This window comes from Ambystoma mexicanum, chromosome 1p (assembly GCF_040938575.1).
Source record: "Ambystoma mexicanum isolate Mex_15411 chromosome 1p, UKY_AmexF1_1, whole genome shotgun sequence".
Taxonomy (NCBI): Eukaryota; Metazoa; Chordata; class Amphibia; order Caudata; family Ambystomatidae; genus Ambystoma; species Ambystoma mexicanum.
The window spans coordinates 422364293-422386564 of NC_090921.1; the positions used below are offsets into that span (position 1 = coordinate 422364293).

Consider the following 22272-nt stretch of genomic DNA (forward strand, 5'->3'; position numbering starts at 1 on the left):
CACATAGTTTTGTGTATGGCACCAGTTGGCCCCAGCAGTTAGAAATTACTCCTTGTAGCTGTTGGTGTCAAGCTTGTCAGTCTCTTTTAGGTAACATGCAAGAGCTAAATAGATTTCATTATTTTGCTACCTGGTAGGGATTGATGTTTTGAATTCAGAATAAGGACAAGATAAAAGTGTAGCCCTTTCTGCTCCGGCATATGCTTGACCACAACATCTGTGTATGGTTGTAAACTGCCGGTTCAATTTTGGAATTGGAGGATGTTTTTAATTAAGACTATTTTTCTGATCTGGCCTTCTATTGAAATCAGAATTCCACAAGTTGTGAAGGAAGGAGAGCAAGGTCCAAGTGTACTTGAATCATAATGACATTTTGCTTTCGATTTGTTCACATTGCAAGTTAGCATGACAAACTGATTTCAGTTTATTGTTTACAGTTTCTTTTTGTAGCATCAAGCAGAATATGGAAGTGTCGAGTCAAAAAATCGTTCATCATTTTTACAGCCTCCTCCTTATGGCCATGGATATATATCAGAGGAAAGATACCGACTTCCCTCCGTTTCTGATCCTCCTCTGCATTGGCAGCTACAGTTTACGGCTGCTACGCATGCCTGTATTGCAAATCACTGAAACCCAAGATCCACCTTGTATCCCTTGCCATACATTGCATGCATGTGTTGCATCTCACAGAGACTCTCCCTCCACCAACAGTACTGTTGGTGGATAAAATGCCAAGCCCAATGCTGGCATAATCCTGTTGTAAATCTCTCCACTGTTCTTGAGCTAGGATCACGCTATAATAAAAAATAAAATAAAAAATAAGTGTTGGATACCATAGCAAACATGTCCCCCATCAGTGCTCCATTGGGAGGAGCAGTAAACTCTACACATAGCATGCACGTCTCAGATGTAAAGTTGCTGCTGCATGGACAATTCTCTTGGCCTGTTTCATTCCCTTCATCATTCTAGGGTTTGCAGTTTGAGTGGGAAGTGTGGATAATAATGATGGTAATTACTAACATCTGTTACCAAATGCTCTTAATCTGCAGTGATCGCAGACCTATATAAAATACATGAATTGTAAATTTTTCCCAACTTGTACCAGGTTCCTCTAACTGGAAGAAACCCGGACAGTCGCAGTAAGTTAGCTCATTCAGTGCAAGTCAGAATTAACTCTGTGGCATATAAACCCTGTGCAGAAACCATCGTCGAGACACATCAAAATAAGGGTCCAATTTTCACAAAAGTGCAATGAGTACACAATTAAATTGGTAATGAAAGCCTTATTAAAAAAATGCCAGGAAGTATGTAATTCTTTCATGTGTTGGAAACCAAGTATATGGCAGGGATTCAAGTTATTAATAAGGAATAAGATTTGTGGTGGCCTATGTTGCTAGCACGCTTTGAGCACACTTGGTTTTATTTTTTCCAGGATGCCAAGACACCTGTGATTTCACTGCAAAAGTTGATTGTGCGAGAAGTAGCCAATGAGGAAAAGGCTATGTTCCTAATCAGTGCCTCGTCAGTAGCTGAGATGTATGAAATCTACACCAGCTCCAAAGAAGAAAGGAATTTATGGATGGGTCTTATTCGTGGAGCAGTGGAAAGGTAGCATCAATTTCTAATGGTGTATGTGTCATATAATATTTAAGTTCTATTTATGTAGGCCGGCATGTTGGAAAGAAGAACATTGGAATTTATTACACACAAACTGTTCATTTGGACAAAACAAAGTGGAAACTGTAAAAGTACGATGTTGGAAAGATATACATTGTGGCACCTTGTTTGTGTTTGTTTCAAGGTTGGCTTGAATTGTGCACAACTATGTAACTATTATAAGAACCCCTGTACTTGCACTACAAATAGTATGCCAGAAAGTGATCTTCACAAAAACGTTTAGGTTAAGACTTTGCTGTTTGGTAAAATGATATAGGTCATTTGTTTTAGCCATGCATTTTGTGTTGGGTTGCCATGTGTTGAACATATGTCGTGCTGATGATCAACCACGTGCTCAAATGATTCCCTAATTGTATCTTTGAAAGAAATGTTAGTTTGGGGTTAGTCTCCTAAAACCTTGGACTGCCTTTAGCTTATGACCTTTCATCTACATTTTTTCTTCAATTGCCACTGCAAAGAAGTGGGTGATGTGCATTAGAAGTTTGCCAGTCTACAGGCTTGGGCGATGCCATAGCTCAATGGGTGAATATCCTTTCATTAAGTACCTTTTTGGCTACAAAGATCGTAATGGTGGATAGTGCAAACATTTTCTTGGAATTGCGTTAATCCATATAATTGCTGTATTTGACTAATAGTTTTCAAAATATTATGGGACCAACACAGGAGAACAAAAGTACTTAGTATAATGTAAAAGCTGCCTGGATTTTTCAGACTGAGATACAGAAAAGAGCAGATTTCCATAAATGGAAGATTAACACCACCAGAACAATCCTGTTTGCAAGGGTGTGCCTAGGCAATCAACAAACTCAAAATGCAATAGCTACAGAAGAAGCAACATTAATGGTGTTCTTTAGATTTCAGGCTTACCCCCAATTTGACCTAATTGATTGCAATAGCATAGACATTTTAGTTAAGATATCATACATTTGATTCAGTGAACATTAAATTGTTTGAATTGGACAAATCCTAAATAGCAAATTAACTTTACTGATAACTAACATGGACAATGTTGTTAAAGTAACAGTGAATGAATTGAAACATTGTCTTTAGGACATTGTATCATCTCTGAGGAAGTCTACAAGTGTAAATTACTAGGGAGAGAGTTTGTCTAGAACACAGAAAAGAAACCCCCCTTCCTTCCATATGTGTATACTGGCCTTGTGTTGACGCAGTCGTTCTTTTGCATGGGTTGTACGTGGCTGTATACACATTACTTTATTGGATGGTAGTCATAATGGTTACTACTTTGAGTTCAAATAAGTCATTCCATGTCATGTAAACATTCTATATTCACTTTATGAGGTATTCCATATTTCTGTCTCTGTATATTTTATAGGTGTCCTGACGTGGAGGAAAGATCATTCCCTGACCCTGATGAACGCAGAATAGCTGATGACAGATTGGCTAAACTCAAGGAATTCCAAGGTAATTGGTCTAAGAAAAATAGAGACCACAATAATTTTATATGTATATTTTCTAACCATTCAGTAGGGTCCCTTTTATGCATTTTCATCTCACTCAAATATAAAGTACTAGTATTGTAATGCACACAATTCCTTTTCCGAAACTTGAGAAAACTCAAATTCCAATGTATTTGATAGAGCAAACCATTGAAGGCCATCTTAAGGAATTTGGGGGTTGGAGGGTTAGGGGCACAGCCTCCTTTGGGCCCCCCTCTGAATCATAGATATTACAGAATTCATAATCTCTGATTGCGCTCCCCTTCATCCCCACAGCATTGAAATCGCAACCCACAGCTTGATATGTTGTCCTGTAGCAATGAAAATGCATAGGTCCTCCCTCCCAGCTCTCTTACCCTCTTCAGACTTGCTGGAATCAGAATAATAAACAACCAGCATGTGAAGAGCAACATTATCAGTCCACAACGAGAGTATTGTTTTCAAGCATAGGTACAAGGCACATTTTTACAATAGCAGCCACGAAAAAGGTGTAGCTCAGATGCAGGGCACAGATACATAGCCGTTTGAAAAACACATCTACCCCATCATTGAGAGAAGCGTACTCACACTAAATGTAAAAGTGCTCAAGCATGTACGCAGATTGCATAAATTGTGGATATAAATTAGAAGGTATGATTTTCAGTTTGTATTGCTATTAGTCAACAAAGAAACAAATGGCTTTGTGGTGTGCAATATGTCAATAGTCATTAATATTATAGACAATGCAACACTGTAGCCAGTTTAAAGCATGAGTGAGACTATGTTGAAGAACATAATCTCAGAACTAAATGACTCTTAGGGGCTGACAATTATCAAACATTTACAGACTGGCATTTTTGACAGGTTAAGCAAAGCAAGATTAAATGTTTCCCTGGATCACACATGTTGGTTAATAGGTGAAGCCGAGGTTTGAGACCAGTATGCAGTGTCTGCACTTAACCACATTGTTTCCCAGCTCTTACCCTATAGATTAAGTTGCAATTGTGTGTGAATGTTTCACTTTCATGACCTAAAATAAAACCCTATTGTTTTAAGAACGGACTTGGAAAATGCACAAATCACATAATAACCCAGAATGACAACATTTAAAAACAAAACGTTATAGAAGCATGTTATACGTTGGAAGTAAAAAATATCTTTCTAAAAAGATCTTTTCACAAAAAGACCAATTTAGAAAGACTGCTCCGTGGCCGCACAGAACAGTCTGTCTAAAACGAACTGTCACACCCCTGCTGCACACAAGGGCTGACAGGCAGGTCGGGACCCGGAAGCGCAGACCAGGAGAGTGGGTAAGTGTGTGTGTTGTGTGTTTGTATGTGTTTTTGTTCGGGGGATTGCGGGGTGGGGGTCGAGTTGAGATATGGGGTTTCGGGCAGGAAAACACCCAAAGGTATGACATTGGGGGGTGTTCAAGAACAATGGGGTGCTCGGGGGTATGAAACCCCCCAAATATAAAAAATAAAGAAAAAACGCATTTTAAAAGTCTCAAGAGGAAAATACCTTTACAATAATGATTTTTCGATCAAAAGAAAATCTGTCAATGTAAGTCAGTGTTTTTCTCTTGCGATCTATAAAATTAGGCCTTACCACATAGAAACATTTTATACAAAAATCATTCTAGCTTCATTTTCACTATCATAAAGGCATGTTTAAAACACCACCATTTTAATTGATGTGAGCTTGAAAGATTCCATCTGGGATTTTCAATTACATTTGTAAAAATGTGCATACACCAAACACACAGAATTGAGGACTATTATTTGATGTGCAGATGTACTTTTGAAATTGTATAAAAAAGCATTCTGATTTTGATAACTAAGCAGATCTGAAAATATACTCTCTAGATGCCTATGCCATTTGGTCAGCTCTCTTCTGTCTAGAAGCAGGTTTTGCACCACAGCAGCGCACCATTAAACATCATGCTCTGCGTTATTTTGGTTTGGTAAAAAAAATGTGTGCTGACTGCTCTCAATCAGGCAGCTGTGGGGGCCCGGAACACGTGTCCCTTTTGCGCTCCCATAAAGACTTTACTGCACAATTAGCCCCATATTAAATCTCTCGTTTCTAAATTTTGTATTATTTAGTAATATACAGAAGATAAGGCAGTAGAAAACAAAAAAAAGTCAAAAGTGCCATCACGAGAAAAAATAAGATTTATAAATGAAACAACCATTGTTAGTGCTGGGACAGAGACTGGGATATGTCTACTACCTAGCCAGTTCACAACTGTGTTGGGGTGTTTGGAAATACAGCCGTGGCTGAACATTTTGGAATAATGATTTGGTAGTCCTGAATGTCAGCACTTTAGGATTCTAACCGCTTAATCCAGGGGTCTGTCACCATGAACAGGAAGACTAGTGAAGAGCACCTTTTGATAGGCGCCAACAGGTAATACTGTTACTCCTACGTCCCGTCGCCTTTCCTCCATACTTTTGGGACATTCCATCCTGTGGGATGGGGACCGGAGCACTTTTGTAAAAAAGCATCAAATTGAAAAAGTGTCCTCTTTTTACGCGGGGTACCGCACGCAGCCGTAACCCCACCCTCCCTAGCTCTGCCCCACGCATCGCTCTTCAGTCTTTTACGCCGCGCAGTCGGGGCTGGACACACTTGCATCACCGGGAAGACCTTTTTTCCTTCACGTTGTCCTTCTCTTCTGCTCTGGTTCTGCGTTCGCATAGTCCTCCGTCTATGCCGGATTGTTTGGGATTGCTACTTGTTCCTCTTGTGAATGTCGCTTCGCTAGGGAGGATCCCCATTCTCTCTGCTCGGAGTGTCTGGGACCAGGTCACTGTTGGAACTTGTGTCTCTTCTGCGACTCCCTTTCGGTCCAAGCACTTCAGCGCTGTCTTCGTCAGTGGGAGGAGATCTTCCAGAAGGTTCCTCCATCCCATTTCCAACTCTTCATCGACGGAAAGAAGAGACGCATGGTAAATTCCTTACTTTTCAGGGAACCCCGGCGTGGGGACTCCTTCCCGGGGTCCTTCAGGTCCGGGAGGGAGGGGCTTCAAAAGCTCTGCTGCCAGGCTTTTCCATGAGGTGCCTCGCAGGCCTAATGGGCGTACCGCGGTTTTCTCCGAGGGTTTCCGCAAGGGGCCTGCCTATACCGGATCACGATCCGAGGTTCACAGGTCACGTGCTAATAGCCAGCATAGTCGTGCTGAGGCATTCAGTAACGGAGTTTGCTCCGAGGACTCCTTGTCAGGAGCTTCCCACACAGACACCGGGGTGCGGCCTGAGGCCTCTGTTGAGGCTTTCTGTACCGAACCACGGTTCGAGACCCCTCTCGGGGGAGCTATTAAGACTGGACTCTGTTCAGAGGTTCCTCTGAAGGAGTCCAATGAGTGTACCAACAGAACTGAGAGGCCTGTTAAGACCTTGTCTGTGAGGTGGATTCCTCAACTTTCCTGTGCTCGCGAGTCGCAGGTTCTGTTGAGGGGGCACAGGGAGAGGTTGTCGACCGTAACTCCTCTGTTACCGTCATTGCCGAGATTCCTCCTTTGGAGGCTAATTCAAGGGACAGGATGTCCAGTACACATCCAAGGCCCCATAGTACCGGCTCTGCAGAGGATCCTTGTGTCAAGGCTAAAATTTCAGTCAAATCCCCTAACCAGTCTGTGGAGTCAACTGCCTTATCTACACATGTGACGCAGTTCTCCTCAGATGTTCACAAAATGGCTGCCCTTTCTGCGTGGTCTACGGCGGCCATGTTGGATTCTTCCCTCACACCCACGCTATCGAAGGTGGTTGCTGGGAATCTTCTTTTCGGTGGACAACCTTTCCACGCGACACTGTGAATCCGTTCCGCCCTACCTATAACTGGCATGCTCGGATGCCACTACTGCATACGGTATCGCTTCCTGGCAGCATCTTCGTCAGAGGATCTCTTTTTCAGGATGTTTGAGAGACTTATGCACTCTGACCCCATGAGGGAGTACTTCAAGAGCCTTTCTTGTAGCTCTGTCACCAGGGTTTCCCCTGAGGTGCCCTAACAGGCCTACCGGAGATTCCTCCAAGGGTTCTGAAGGACATTGTTCTGAGGTTCACCATCACGGTGCTAAAGTTAAGCCCAGTTCAGCTGGGTGCTGGCATACCATGGTTCACCCTGAGGTCTCTGTTTCTGGAGCTTTCCCCGCTATAACCAGGTTGAAACCTGATGGTCCTCTTGTCGAGGCTAAAGTCTGTACCGAGTCCCGACTCAAGGCCCCTTTTAAGGGAGCTTTACGTACCAGGTTGAAACCCGAGGTTCCTCTTGTGGAGGCTAAAGTCTGTACCGAGTCCCGACACAAGGCCCCCCTTTTTTTTATCGTAGTTTATTCCGCTGATTCATACAGAGAACACACTTCAACAAATTCATGAGCCATTATCTTACAATTTCAGTCATTACTCCTTTATATTCCCATTGGTAGTCTCTGTTGGCTCCGCAGGTTTTAACTTTTCAAACTCTCCCACCCAACAACCTCGCCCGCCCCCATACCCTCCCCACTCCCTTCCCCCTCCCCAACTTATTCGGTTCCGATCTTGCTTGCTATTGAGAAAAGTCAGGTATTTAATTTCAACTAGTTCCTTCTTATTCCTTTTTTAGTAAGTGTCAGCATTTCTGAGTATCCTGGGTCTGAAATAGTGCGGTTCCTTGTCCTTTACCATTTCTCAAAAAGGTTCCCAAATTTCCAGAGATTTGAGGTATCTACCAGCTTGCAATGCGCAGACCTTCTCCATTGCCAGAGACCCCCATATGTTCATCCACCACCACGCAATTATTGGACCTTGTTCTATTTTCCATCCCTGGGCTAAGGTCAGTCTTGCTGCCGAGAGTAGGAGCGTAATTAGCGTGGCCTTGTGCCCCTTTGCCGCATATATATCTCAGCTATCGCTCCCACCAGAATGACTTTCCGGTCATGTGGGATCACAGTTCATGTCATCTCTTTAATATGCCCCAAAACATCCTTCCAGAATATCTGTGCCATTGGGCAGGTCCACCACATGTGGAAGAAGTCTCCTAATTCCCCACATTTCCTCCAACAGAGCGGTGAGTATCTAGAATTTATCTTGTGCAGTCTGGAGGGAGGCATGTACCACTGATAACAGATCTTATAGGCTGATTCTTTGATTGCTGTACATCTAGAGCTTGTATGAGCTCTTTCCCATAACCTTCCCCACTCCTCCACAATAATAGTGTCCCCAACGTCCTTTTCCAGCTTGTCTTGCATTGCAATGGATCTTCTGGCAGGGCACCATCCAGTAATTTAAAGAGCCTAGAGATTCCCCTTGGACCCTCCTGTATGGATAATTCGAGACTTAATAGGGGTCTATTGGCAGCCCTTATGACAGTTAGTTTGGTGTGTGATCCAGTGCCTTAATTGGGTATATCTGTATCTCTGATTCTCTCCCACGTGAAATTTCTGTTTACAATGTTAGAAGGAGAGTGGTTCCCCATCCTGGTACATGTCCGACAGAACCAGAGATCCAGGCGTCGCCCAACCTTCCCAAAACTTAGTTTGGAGTCCCGGGGTGAACTCGGGGTTATATGCTACCGAGGAGCACGGACTCGAACCGCGTGGGAATTTCCTCCCTCTTAACTCATCGTCCCAACTATTAAGCGCCACTTTAGTGGCTTCTAACAATTTGCCTCCTACGTGTCGTTGATGCAGTGGAAGGGTGTGCAGGATTTTTATCGGAATCCTAGTAGCCTCCTGTTCTATTTGTACCCAACCCTGGTGTGGAGTCTGAGCCGCCCAATATAGCATGGGTGCTATGTGTGCAGCCCGAATATATCTCTGTATGCCAGGCAATCCTAGGCCTCCAAGGAGTGGGTGGCACGTCATGAGATTTTGTTGTACCCTAGGCCTCTTACCTTTCCATACAAAGGCCGAAATGGCTATTTGCAAGGCTTTAGAGATTTTTCAGAGGGATCCTTATTGGACGGGAGCTACCATATAGCATACGGGGTAGGAAGGTCATTTTTACAGCCATTATTCGGGCGAACCAAGACAGTTCCTGATTGTCCCAGCTCCGGAAGTCATCTTGCAGTCCATAATGGCTTTATATTTACTTCGTATAGCTCACTATATCTTCTGGTTAAGCGGACGCCCAGATATTCCAGGGATTCTTTTTCCAAGGACAATGGGAATAATCTCTTTACCTCTGCAATCTCTCCTTGGTCTTCAGTTATATTCAGGGCTTTATATTTTTTATAGTTTATGCGAAACCCGGATACCCCCGCAAACTCCCGGAGTTTTTGCATTACCCTCAGCATTGTGTCACTGGTGTTAGAAGTGAATAACAAAAGGTCATCTGCGTATAATGCAATTTTATGGCTTATGTCGCCACATCTGACTCCCCTAATATAACTATCTTGTCTAATTTGTGCTGCAAATGGTTCCATTGCCATAGCAAATATTAGTGGGGATAGGGGGCAGCCCTGCCGAGTGCCTCTTTCTATCCTAATCTTCCCAGAGCTTTGCCCATTGATCAAGAGGTTTGTCGAGGGGATCCGGAAGTTTGGCATTACCATATTGATAAACTGAGGCCCACATCCAAACCTTTCAAGCACCAATCTCGGATAGCTCCAATCTAAGCTGTCAAATGCTCTTCTAGGGCACCACCGGGACTAGTGCACCGCAAATACAGGACTTGAGCCTGGGACATACCACCTCACCCGGAACAAGCCCAATCTTAGGCAGACCTGACTCTGGAGATATTGCAGGGGTAACCCCCCTGTTTCCAGGGACATCGAACCGCTGCCGAGAAGTGTTGGGCTGTTCGGGTGCCTAGTTCAATGATGTTTATAGCGCGTTGTACGTTATCTTCGGTGTTTCTGCCTGCTATAAACCAGTTTGGTCAGTATCTATGATTCGCTGGAGGACCTTCCCCAATCTAGTTGCTACAATTTTGGTATAAAGCTTACCATCTGAATTCAGTAATACTATGGGACGATAATTAGCTGAAACAAGGGGGGTTGTCCTACCCTCTATGGATCTTAGGGGTGCGCAGGGTAGGTTCAGTGCACACTGGTTTTAGACCCTTATGGGTGCCCATGCAGTTTGGGCAACCGTTGAAAGAAACCGCATGCTTGCTGCTGTCAAACAGATATCTCTAATACAATATTCATGTACAAAATTCCAATTCTTTTATGCAAAATTGCAGCTTTTTATTAATTAGCTGATGCTTATTTTCTTTGTGCAAAGCATTTTAGTAGACTTTTATATATGACAATCTATAATGTCCATTGTGGAACACAAAAGCATAGTTAAACATTCACTATGACATAAATGTAAAGGTCAAAGGCATGGTAAATAAAGCATTCATTTGTACATTTTAACTGGCAGTTTGTAAGAAAAAATGTTCCATGCCAATGAATGTAGAAAACACAGGATGAAAGTGCAGATGAAGGAGACGTTAGAAATCGGTCTCCTATGCCCGGATAAAGTCTGGCCTCATATTTGGTCACGATATGGGACGATAATTAGAGCACTCTAAGAGGTCCCTACCTGGTTTTGGTATTAATAAATGTTAGGCAGAATCCTGTGCAGTTCCCTTGGGAAACACTGCAAAAAGATTACGACTACAGGAGTAAGCAGTAAACCCAATTGGTAGCTGTCTGTACCACCCAGATTTACCTGGTAGCTGTGGCTGAGCAGTCAGACTTCCCTCAAGAAGAGTTAGGCAGTATACAGAGGATACACAATAGGACTAAAAACACAGTAGAACAAGCAAACACTGACCAGAGCGTGTTATTTATTTAACACACTCTTTAGAAAATACACTAGCACTATAAATCAAAAGCAAGTTCCAACACAATAAGAAAAGTAGTCACACCTCCCTTAGCAATTACTAGACAAGTCTAAGTCAAAACACCACTTTTTGTCAAAACAGAGGTGAGCTTGTAACTTAGATGGCACTCCAATAATTAGGTTAAAGGGAGAGAAAAATGCAGGTCATAAAAATAAAACCGTTCCCAACACTTTTAAGAGACAAAATCAAGTAACTGAAGGCAGGGTATACTGTAGAGCCAAAGTTCATAGGCCAGGCCCACTTTGAATGGAGCAAGGCGAAGTGTGCCCAAGATCACACGGTTTAGCAATACATTCAAGTCTTTGTAGAAATGTTCAAAAGAGGTTGGGGTGATTCAAAAGACAAAGTTAGAAGGTCTGGGGGCCAACTCAGTTGGAAAGACAAGGATTTAAGGTTCACCTCTAGCAATCCGAAGAAAGGGAGGCCAGGCAGTACCTTAAAGAGTGAGGAAGCTCCAGCGGTGGCAGTTGTTCCTGGCAGCGGGTGCAGTTCGTGGTTTCGACCAGGGGAAGAGAGGATCTCGTTGAGGAGGAAACTTGGAGTCGTTGCACTGCCCAGGGAAGAAACCAGCCGCAGAGTTTGTCGGTTAAAAGGTGTGTTCCTGGTATTCGCGGTCACAGTGGTGAAACTTGGCTATCCGGCCGCCGGGGTGCTTGGCACGGGCGATTCGACCAAGAGATGTCCTGGAAGGCGAAATGGCGAACTGGTTGATCCCACCAGCTCAGAGGGAGAAGACTCTTCCAGCAGAAGATCTCCTCTTGTCAGGAAAGTGGTGAGGTTGTTGCAGCAGGGCTCCACCGGTGGTGTCGTTGTTGCAGATGGCTCAGCTTCTTCCCTCTTCGGATTTCTTAGGTCCTGTGGCGACTTCTGAAGTCCCAGACCCAAATGCCCTGCTTTTATGCAGAAAAACCCCCATTCAACAGCTTAGCTGTCACTCAAACATGCTTAGTGGTGAGCCGGGCGGCTCACCACTGGGCCAAGCAGAACAGAGTGCGACTTGAGTTGCTAAGGCAACGCAGTCCAGGGTGCCAATTCCCCCACCCACACATCCTGTGAATCCCAGATAGAGTGGCACCAGTTGGAGGGCTTCTGTGGAGAAGCCCGCCAAAAAGTGGAACAAACGGCCCGACCTTGGTTGGAGTTACAGAGACGGACACGAACGCCATTTTAGAAAAGAGTTGTGGCAAAAAGACCCAACCGGTGATTTAATCTTAAATAAATACACCGGCGGTATCTTTAACATTGCACCACAAAGTGGTGCGTTTAAAATCAATGGGAAAATCCCATAGGAAATATTCCGGTGGAATATTTTGCGTGGTAACCACTGCCACCAGCCAGAAACTCGACAAGGGGGGACTGGCCAGTGCCCCCTTGGAAACAGACCCAGAGGCAATCGAATTAACCCCTCCCAGTACTTCCATAATATAATGGTTTGTACTGGTTCTGTTCACAATTTTGGACTAGTAAAGTCAATGGTGACTTTACATGCCCTGGGAGACAGTAGTCAGTCCCAGGGTATGGAGTCTGTTTGGGGTTCACTATGACACTCCTGTGTTACTGCTCTGAGGGTGCTGTGTAACACATACACAAAAACAGATGATGCCCTATGGAGTAAAAAAAACCATAGCCCATAAGCACACAAAAAGTCAGACATACCTCAAATCATGCCTAAGAGTGGGAGGAAAAGAGTCTCACTCTTAGCAGGAGAAAAAAACAAACCCCAAACATCCAGCAAAGCTGCTGGGGGACTCACTAGGTTTATGAAATTAGCCGTATAAGAGAATTCTCCCTAACAATAAAGTTAGGGATCTACCCATGTCTGGGGTGACTATGCCTTTTTCCCTTATTACATTAAAGAGCTTTACTAGTGGAGCCAGAAGTTGTGTACGGAAAGTTTTTTAGAATCCTCCCCCAACGCCATCTGGCCCCGGCGTTTTATTTGTCGAAATCGCATCGCTAACCTCCTGTGCTGTTATCTCCGAACACAATGCCTCTTCTGTGATTTGGGGGAGGTTTGTCTCGGCCAGCTATCGTTCTTGAGCTTGAGGAATAAATCCCTCCTTCTTTAATAAATGTGTGTGGTATTTTATCATTATCTCCAATTTTTCTTTTTCTCCCAAGCACAGTTCTCCTTGCTCCCCCCTCAATTGTGCCATATAGTTGCGGGACTTTTGTTTTTGTAGCTTGGCCACTAAAGATTTGTTTGCTTTTCCCCCATGTACATATTACTGTCTGGTACGCAGGAGGGACTGTGCCACTCCATCTGCTGTGTGGCCTTCCAGTTGTGCTCTTATTTTTTTAAAGGCTCTGAGCGACTTTTGTGTCTTGTTTACTTTTGTGTTGGGTTTCTGCTTCTCTCAGTTCCTTTTCTAACTTTTGTGTTATTAGTACTAGCACTAGATAGTTTCGTGATACTTAGTAAGTCCAGCCCTGAGATGGAGTGGGGCATAGTGCTTTAGAATCATTAGTTCCAAACTATACACTTTTCAGGTAGGTTTACTATGTGATTGGACAATAAACGTTATGGTAATTTCAGGTAACTAACTCTCCAATACCACTACACTAGGGAAGGCTCTGGAGGGCGTCTTTGACTAGATCACCACCAATTTAAGACAGGAAGGAGAGAGGTAGGGATCGGACCTTATGCTAATGTAACCCTATGGAGGAGAGGAGGGAAACGGCTATGTTCATTTACCTCTGTACTCAGATTTCTTTAGAGACCACTGCTGAGGTTCTGGATTCTTATGGGCACTCAGTCTTCTGTGCTCGGTCCCGTCTAGGGGTTACTTGTACAGAGGTCATTTTCAGGTGCAGGATTTCATTTCGGTTGATCTTCGTGCTTAGGAATTGATTCTAGATTGCTTCCAGCAGAGCAGCCAAATGAAGAAAAGATGAGGACTTCTGGAGGGCAGACCACCGCAGGACACCTCCAGGGAGTGATGAAAATGAGTTCCAATGGCAGTCGCGATCTTAAATGAACAAATGGAGGTGCTGGCCTAGCACATATTCTGTTGATGCAAGAAGGCTGAAACTGCAGGAGCAGGTGTTGTGTAGCACAAGCTGAAGATCCTCCATGTTCCAAGGATGCACTCAGAATGGCAACAGCAGCAGTGGGGTAGCCCAGGCGAGAGCTGGTCCGTCCACCCGGTGATCCTGGGATACTTCCAGAGGCTGAACGGGTACAGATTCTCTAGCAGGGGTCGAGACTGGTTGTTCCCACTGGTCCACACATTAAAGCAGCGACAAAAGCCTTCTTCAGATCAGGACAGAGGAGCAGAGCTTCACCAGGACTTGGCTAGAGGAGATTCTGGTAAGCCGCAATGGTTGTCATTGGGTCGTCAGCGGGTTGAACTTCTTTGTGGGGGGTCTTGGCTCTAATGATATGTCGAATGGCTGCAGGAGTACGTTTATACAAGATTTGGGTACGACGTGTGCCCATATCTACCAATGGCAAGGATATGCACTGTTCATACTGGCAGTGGCTATGCAATCATGCATAACCACTGGCCAAACCTTCTGCCCATCAACAAACATTCAGGTACTCTGATGTAATGTAGACTGTGTCCAGACAGTCCAAGCCCCCACATCCGGTAACACAAACAGACCCCAACTTTGCCTGTGAAAGCAGAAGCTTTCCCCCCAGAAAGGACATTCCATGTATTGCAATTCTCGCCCGCAAAGGACAGGAAGAAGGCCAAAGGACAACATGGCCAAAGGTCAGGCAAAAATCTTGATGGCATTGCCATTTTAGAGTATATGGTACTGTTGGGGAAAAATGTCTCTCTTGGTATGGACCCCCAATCTTTTTGCTCTGTTTTTTAAACCTGTTATGACTTTTTGCAGGGAAGAAAAGCCTTCAGCTTCACTTTCCTTTTTGCTAATTTGTTGTGGGAAACTGATCAGTCCTTCAGACTACTAGTACTGGGAAACTGTTTTCCTTTTTCATTTTGTGACTTTTTAACATTGCACACATCTTACAATGCCGTGCAATGAGGATACTTTTGTATCACCCTAGCTTTTTACATTTGAGATTTTTTGATTACTTTTATATGTGCCTTAAGACAAGCTGGTGGCTGAGCTTTTACCATGTGTGCTTTATTTTTAGTGTGCGCATTCACGTTTACCGCATATGGCTACTAAATGTGGCTAGTGCCCTAAAATGACTGTGCCACAAGATTTTCACTTGTTCTTTGGCCATTTTGTAGTTTAGCTTGCTTCCGCCTTGCCAGGTCAGGAAATCTCTTATATAGTCATGTACTTTGTTAGGGAGTTTTATTAAAGTCCACCTAAGGTATGACTTTAGAAGACTTTCCTTTTAGTGTACAGGGCTTCAACTCTTAGTATAAGGGTGAGGAAGAATATTTTGGGGGCAACACAAGTCTTGGAAGCAAGTCAGCGCAGGGCAACAGAGGTTTGAATCCCGATAACGTGCTTAGAAATCACGCCTGGTTTTAAGCGCATTATAAATGAACAATTCTAATAATAATTATACTATAAGCCTGAACTACCAAAATGGTTTGGTGCTATGGCTGAGCAGCCAGGCTTATCTTAGGAGAGAGAAGGGCACTTACACACTTGCAGCTATATGTACATTATTTATTTAAACAAAGTAGACAATGTTAAGGTAACTTTTCTAATCGGGTAAGTAAGAGAAACCTTAATGCAATAGAACTGTTTCAGGGTAACTGAAATTCAAAGGGTAAGTGTAAGAGTTTATTTAGGTTAGCAAAAATATTCATCAACCATCAATCATTAAATGAGAACACAAGTCAGTAAACTACCTTGTTTACACACTTCAAAAATAGTTGAAGCAATTCAAAGTAATGAAGCACTTGGCAAATAATACTTTAGAAACACTTGTTCAAGGGAGAATAACATGAATTGAGGCCAACACAGGCAGGTAAGAATTGCATTTAAATTCAGAGGCCTTAGGCTTTAGAAATCCTACCCTATCTAAGTATGAGAGTCTCAGAGTGGGAGGCAAAATATATAGGCACAAGATGTAGAATGTTAAGAGGTCCAGAAGACGAATTGTAAAAAGTGAGTACAGTTCTTTATTGGGGAAAAAGGATCCAGGGACTACATAGAAGGCTCCCTGTAGGCACCCAGGTGTTGGGCCTGGGTGAACGTGTATGGGCAAACTCCCAAACGCACATATATGTACTCCAGAAACACAGGCGCTACTAAACTAAGCACCTCTATGTAAATTCTACCAAGAGTCTCGCACCTTAATGCATGAAAAGGTTGCAACACAAAGCTTCCAGAATTCAGCATCATTCGACCCGGTCACTGGATTCTTCATCAAGCAGACTGAAGAAGGGACTCTGGATGGATCTTCACAGCAACAGTCGAATGGTGAGGCCTTCAGACAAAGGATTCTTCGCAGTTCTGTGGTTTTGGCGCCCTTTTCATAGCAACAGTGAAGAACGGTTACAGCCTGGTCGACTGAGCTTGCTCATTCGGACCAGCCTTCGGATGAGGGGACTTCAAGGACCGGAATCTTGTTTCTGGAGGTCCGGAAAGCGTACGTCAAGATTTGTTCTTCGGAAGGCGGTGCACTGCACACTGGGCACAGGTCACAGGATATTGGTGGTTTGCAGCCCGTGAAGGTGTCTTTTCATCGTGGGATGGCTTAAAATACAGGTCGTCTTCAGGCTGGTCGGTCCCACCAGCCAAAGGGTGGAAGTCGTCCGGATCGAAGCTTCCCGGTCACTTGTAAAAGAGGGATGGAGCAGCAGTGGTCACTCAGATAGCTCTGGCGGTCTCTGGAGTTAGCTGCAGATGTCCTCCTCCTCTTCGGAATGTATATTCCAGTTGTCGACTCTGGCTTCAGCATTAAGACCCTTGCCTTCTCTGCCGGAACCCTGTCATTCACCATGCATGCTTTCATTCAAACATGGGGTGGGGCTGCCTCAGTACAGCCAGCCTCTCAGTTACAACTGGATCTAAGCAGGCACACTGGAGGACAAATACTTGTTTTTTGGAGTCCTCCCAGTTTTCTGAGCTCACATGCACACTGGTGCCTTGGGGCGGGCTTCACAAAGGAATCCTGGCAAAGACAAAAGACACACAAGGACCTCCCCCACCCAGCACGGCAGAAGTAGTACCAAGAAAGAGCAAACCATGAGTTGGTGAAAAAAGAAGACCGGATCCATTTTGGATCAATGAGCTTGAACTACTTGGCCAGGGAAACTACATTTCCCACTAGCCCCAGCCTCCTCAAATCAGGTATCCTGGCGCACCCCAGTCATCGCCATTATCAACGTTTTGGCTTCTTCCTCCCAGAGCCTGTCCTTCAGGTATTCTGTGCTTTGTACACTCTTTTGAAACCTTGTGAGGAATAACATACTGTGCGCTTATTGCATGCAGTCTTCTCATCCATGTTAATATCTGTACATTTCACTGTATTCTGTCCTCTGACGGAAGCTGCTGCACAGCGTCGGTGGCCTGGTACTCCTTGGAAGGGTATGGAAAGGCATTATACTCTGATCTAATCCGCTCTTTTAGCTTACAGGGGTCGTCCCATAGCACATTTATGTCCTGTACTCTGTAAGCAACAGGCAAACTACCGCCGGTACCAACATGGGTTACCCAGATAGCTTCAATCTGCTGCTTGCTGCCCAAAAGGCACACTGCCTTGCCATCGTGGATAAATATCCCTCCTTCAGATTAGACTCACAGCTGCCCTGCCTTTAGCCACTATGAGTGACTTTCAGCCACTAAAAACAGCTAAAATCCTGCGTTCGACCCCTGCCTCGCAGTATAGACTCTGAGATGGATGATGCATCTTTCCTTCTCTCTGTCTGAGGCAACCCATATTACCCCTGCCAAGACTGCAAACACCAATAAGGTCAACACTAATTTGAAATGTGCTCTGTTTAACAACTGCTCACTCCCTTAAAATGCCACTAATATTCACGACTATATTCTGGATGGAGACTTGGACTTACTGTGCCTTGCAGAGTCATGGCTAAATGAAGTTAGTGGCCCACTGATTGAGCTGGCCACCCCAGATGGCTACAGCATCTTCTGTCAGAACCGCCTTTCTGGCTAGGGGGTGGGGAGAGGGGCATCTATTCTAGCAATAAATCACCTTAAACTCTTTCAATCACCTTGCTACTTCAAGGATTGTGAGGTTTTACATCTCAAACTCACACCATCAAAGAATAGTTGCATTAACTTTGTCCTGATCTATCGTCCTCCAACTGAAACACCTATATTTTTTTTAAAAAACTGTTTTTAATACTTTATTTAATACTGGCATATTCACAGTGCAGGAAGGACATGTTTCAAATAAGGCAGTACAACATACATGTATAGCAAGGTATATCTTCAGTCATCTTATATAAGCTGTAGGGTGTGAGGGAGGCAGGGAGGGGAAGGAGATACGACATAGTGGATCATACAGAGGGTCATGCTGCACTCTGTCCTTGGCTCTGCTTCCTCTGACAGTAAGTATGACCTGAGGGGGGCCCATATGTCTTTGGGCCTCAACGTGGATTGCATCCCTCGAACATATGACTTCACATTCTTGTGTGTTGATTAAATCAAGCAACCAGCTTCGGAGAGTGGGGGGCGGGGGGGTCTTTTGACTTCCATTTTCTAAGTATGCTCCGTTTAGCCATGGCTCCACCTACTGCAAATAGTCTGCGGGTCCTAACAGATACTTTCCCAATATCTCTCAGAAGGTATTTCAACCGTGTGACCGGAATGTTCTTGTTCAATATATCGGCCATTGTTTCTGCTACTTCGTTCCAGAATTGCTTAATTGGTGGGCATTCCAGTACATGTGAATGGCTGTTACGTTGGTTGCACCACATTTGAACTGGAGAAGTCTGAAGTTTGCACCTAGGGATATAACTTTTGTAAATGTGCAGTAGTTTGCCCAGTGCTGTTAATCTATTTGGATATTCAAATCTCTTTCCCACTTGGTCTTCATGTCGCTCTTGGCTGGAGTATTGGATTGAGCAATCCTATATAGGGTGGACACGCCGCCCGTAAAGCCGTCCTCTGTCAGGCTCTCCGATAGGAATTTATGAATTGACGGTGCAGTGGGGAAGGACAGCCATTTCTTCTTGCAGGCGGCCTTTAGTCGTTGGTAATGCAGCGTTGTGGTTAGGCTGTTCCCCGCTCTGTTTTGGATCTCTGCCGCCGTGAGAAACCGACCTTCCGGGAAAAGGTCGCCAACCTTGGCCTGCTTGGCGGTGTCCCATAGTGTTTGTATGGTGCAGTCTGCTGTGGGCTCCAGACCTGGGTAATGCTATAGGGCTAGATGCGGCCAGTATGGCATTTCGCATCCCACTCTCTTGAGGTTCTGTGACCATGCTCTCTCAGGCGACTCCATAGGGTCAGCCAGCGTCTTTTCTTGTGGCACCTTAGCAAATATCATGCTCTTATCTTTCAGCGGAGATGCTGCAAATTTTTCTGCATGTATGTGCGCAAATTGTTCTGTGGTGTTTGCCCAGTATTTTGTGAAGTGTGCTTGTGCGAAGTAGTAGTATAGTTGGAAGTCTGGGGCTGCTAGGCCTCCCGTGTCGTAGTTCTCGCATAATTTGGACCAGCTTAGTCTGGGCATCCGTCCACCCCAGATGAAATGCGTGCCAAGATTTTGGATTGTGTTGAAAAATCTCTTACCCGGCCAGATCGGGATGCCATTAAATAAGTACAGTAGTTTTGGAACTACTAGCATTTTCAATAGTGATATTCGACCATGCAGGGACAGTGGGAGCTTGATTCAGGCGTTGACCTTGTATTCTAGCTGCGTCAGGTAAGGGGCGTAAATGTTTGCAAACAGTGTTCTTTTGTCAGGCATCATTATGATGCCCAAGTATCTTGCAGAGGTGGGGGACCAACGTAGGTCTCTCATAGCTGCGGTCTGGGTAGTGGATTCGGTCAAAGGGATTATTTCAGACTTGGCACGATTGATTTTGTATCCGGAGTACTTTGTGAATTCAGTTATGTCTCGAAGAACTGGTGTTAGATGAATGTCTGAGTTCCTGATGTATAACATTGTATCGTCTGCGTAGAGGGAGATGAATTGTGGCGATCCCATTATACAGATCCCTCTCCAGGCGTATGCTGCCATTCCCTCTATTGTCAACGCAAATATTAATGGAGAGAGGGGACAGCCTTGCCTGGTGCCTCTCTGTAGTGCAAAGACGGTGGCAGGGTTTTGTTGGTCCGTACTCTGGCTGTGGGGTTGTGGTACAGCAGTTTTATAAATCTGAGAAATCCTGGGCCAAACCCCATCTTCCCCAAGATTCCATCCATGAATTTCCACAAGATGGAGTCAAACGCTTTCTCTGCGTCTAATGTAACTACCACCGTCTGTGCCCGGTGGTCAAGTTGGGATGTGATGGCGAAGAAGCGTCTGAGATTCAGGGCAATGGAACGGCTGAGTATGAAGCCTGTTTGGTCTGGGTGCACCAGTTCGGTCATGTATGGATTCACTTTATTAGTTATGGCCTTAGCAAACATTTTGGTGTCAACGTTGAAGAAGGGCAGCGGTCTGTATGAGGATTAGAGAGTGTGCGGGTTTATGGGGTTTTAGCAGCACCGCTATGATGGCTTCTCTCATTGTCGGTGGGAGTGTTCCGCTTTCAAGGGCTTCGTCCCATACCTCTAGAAGCCGCGGGGCGAGTTCGTCTATAAAGATTTTGTAGAGATCTGCGGGTAGGCCATCTGACCCTGGGGCTCTGCCTGCTTTGAGCTCTTTGATTGCTTGCTGTATTTCCTCTAGGGTAAGAGGAAGGTCTATATTGGCACTTTCTTCTCGGGTAAGTTTGGGGAGTGGGAAGGAGTCTAGGTATTCGTGTAGTTCTTCTGTCGTTACTTAGTCGGCATTCGCATACAGCCTGCTATAGAAGTCACGGAACACTTCATTCACCTCCAACTGATCCACATGTGTCAAGCCTTGATCATCCATAATGCTGGTAATTTGCCTATATCCCTGCTCAGTCTTGTTAAGGTTTGACAATATCTTGCCAGATTTATTGCTTTTGCCGTATTCCCTAGCTCTAATTGGTTGTGACGTATACCAGACCTCTTGTTCAGCCAATGTCTTAAACTTAGCCAGTGCATCGTTCAGCGTGGATAGTGTTGCGGGTTTAGGGGCTTTGGCATATGCCATCTCCGATTCTTTGATGTGGGTTTCAGTTCGGGCCAGCTGGGTGCGTATTTCTTTCAGTGTGCCGTGAACCTTGGAGATCAGGTGCCCCCTAAGCCACACTTTCAAGGCCTCCCATATTGTGTGACATGATTTCACAGAGGCTTGGCTGTGGTCAAAGAAGTCCCGCACCTCAATCCAGAGTGGTTCGTGTATGGAGGTGTCCCGTAGGAGGTCAGGAGGCATCTTCCATAAGTGGTGTTCACAATTGGGTTACCCAATCTGGATTTCGAGCACCACTGGCGAGTGGTCCGAGAGCGTTCTGGGTAATATAGTGCATTCTTTCCGGTCTGCGGTGCACCTTGAAGAACAGAGCCAGTAGTCAATTCTGGAACTCGATACAGTTCTCTCCAGGCATCTGCCAACGGCAGGTTGGACATGTCCTGTTTTATGATAAGTGCTGCTTTAGAGTTTGCCCGCTGAGCCGTGGATGTCCTGTCAAGTGCGGGGTCTAAAATGGTATTGAATTCTCCCCCCATATCACTCTTGTGTCTTTTGCAGGGGATAATTAGATTTACAATCTGTTGATAGAATTCCGGTGTGTCAATGTTTGGGCTGTTAGTATTTACGATTACTAGTTCTTGATTTTGTAATGTGCCCCCAATTATTACATATCTGCCATCCGTGTCTATTTTAGTTTTGTGTACACAGAGACCAAGTCTGCGATGGATGAACGTCAAGACTCCCCGTGATTGTGATGAGTAATTTTTCATGAATACTTGTGGGCCCCAGGCTCGACCAAGCAAACTAGACATTTGTTCCGTGGTGCGAGTCTCTTGTAGAAGAATATCAATACTATGTCTATTAGCGTTTGCTATTACTTTCCTGGTCTTGATTGGGTTCAGGAGTCTCCTCACGTTCCAGGAAAGAAGTCTAGTGCTTCTGGTTACTTGTTGAGGTGGCATACATAAAGTATCTGTGGTGTGCCCAGTTTTCCTGCTATATTGTGGAGGTCCTGTACTCTTTGCAAAGATGCCAGGTTTTTCTTGTTTGTGAACCAACAGTTAATAACAATACAAATTTTCGGTGGTGCAACATTGTGTAACTTCCCCACCTCACAGTTCTAATCAGGCAACCGGCCTGTTAATCCCACCACCCTCACCATCCCCCCAAACGGCGGTGTATCCCAAACAACCATTTGCAACCTTGCAATTGAAAAGCATGGGGAGAAATTGA

At 44.7% G+C, this 22272-nt stretch overlaps 1 protein-coding gene across 5 annotated transcripts in view; it reads left to right on the forward strand.

Moving 5' to 3' along the window:
- Window positions 1–22272, forward strand: part of ARHGEF18 (Rho/Rac guanine nucleotide exchange factor 18) — a 1645252-nt gene that overhangs the window by 1248491 nt on the left and 374489 nt on the right. For all 5 annotated transcript variants that reach the window (XM_069649229.1, XM_069649230.1, XM_069649231.1 and 2 more), the window contains 2 exons: window positions 1433–1608; window positions 3014–3102. In XM_069649229.1, the coding sequence (XP_069505330.1) occupies window positions 1433–1608; window positions 3014–3102 (265 nt within the window). The remainder of the gene's footprint in view (window positions 1–1432; window positions 1609–3013; window positions 3103–22272) is intronic.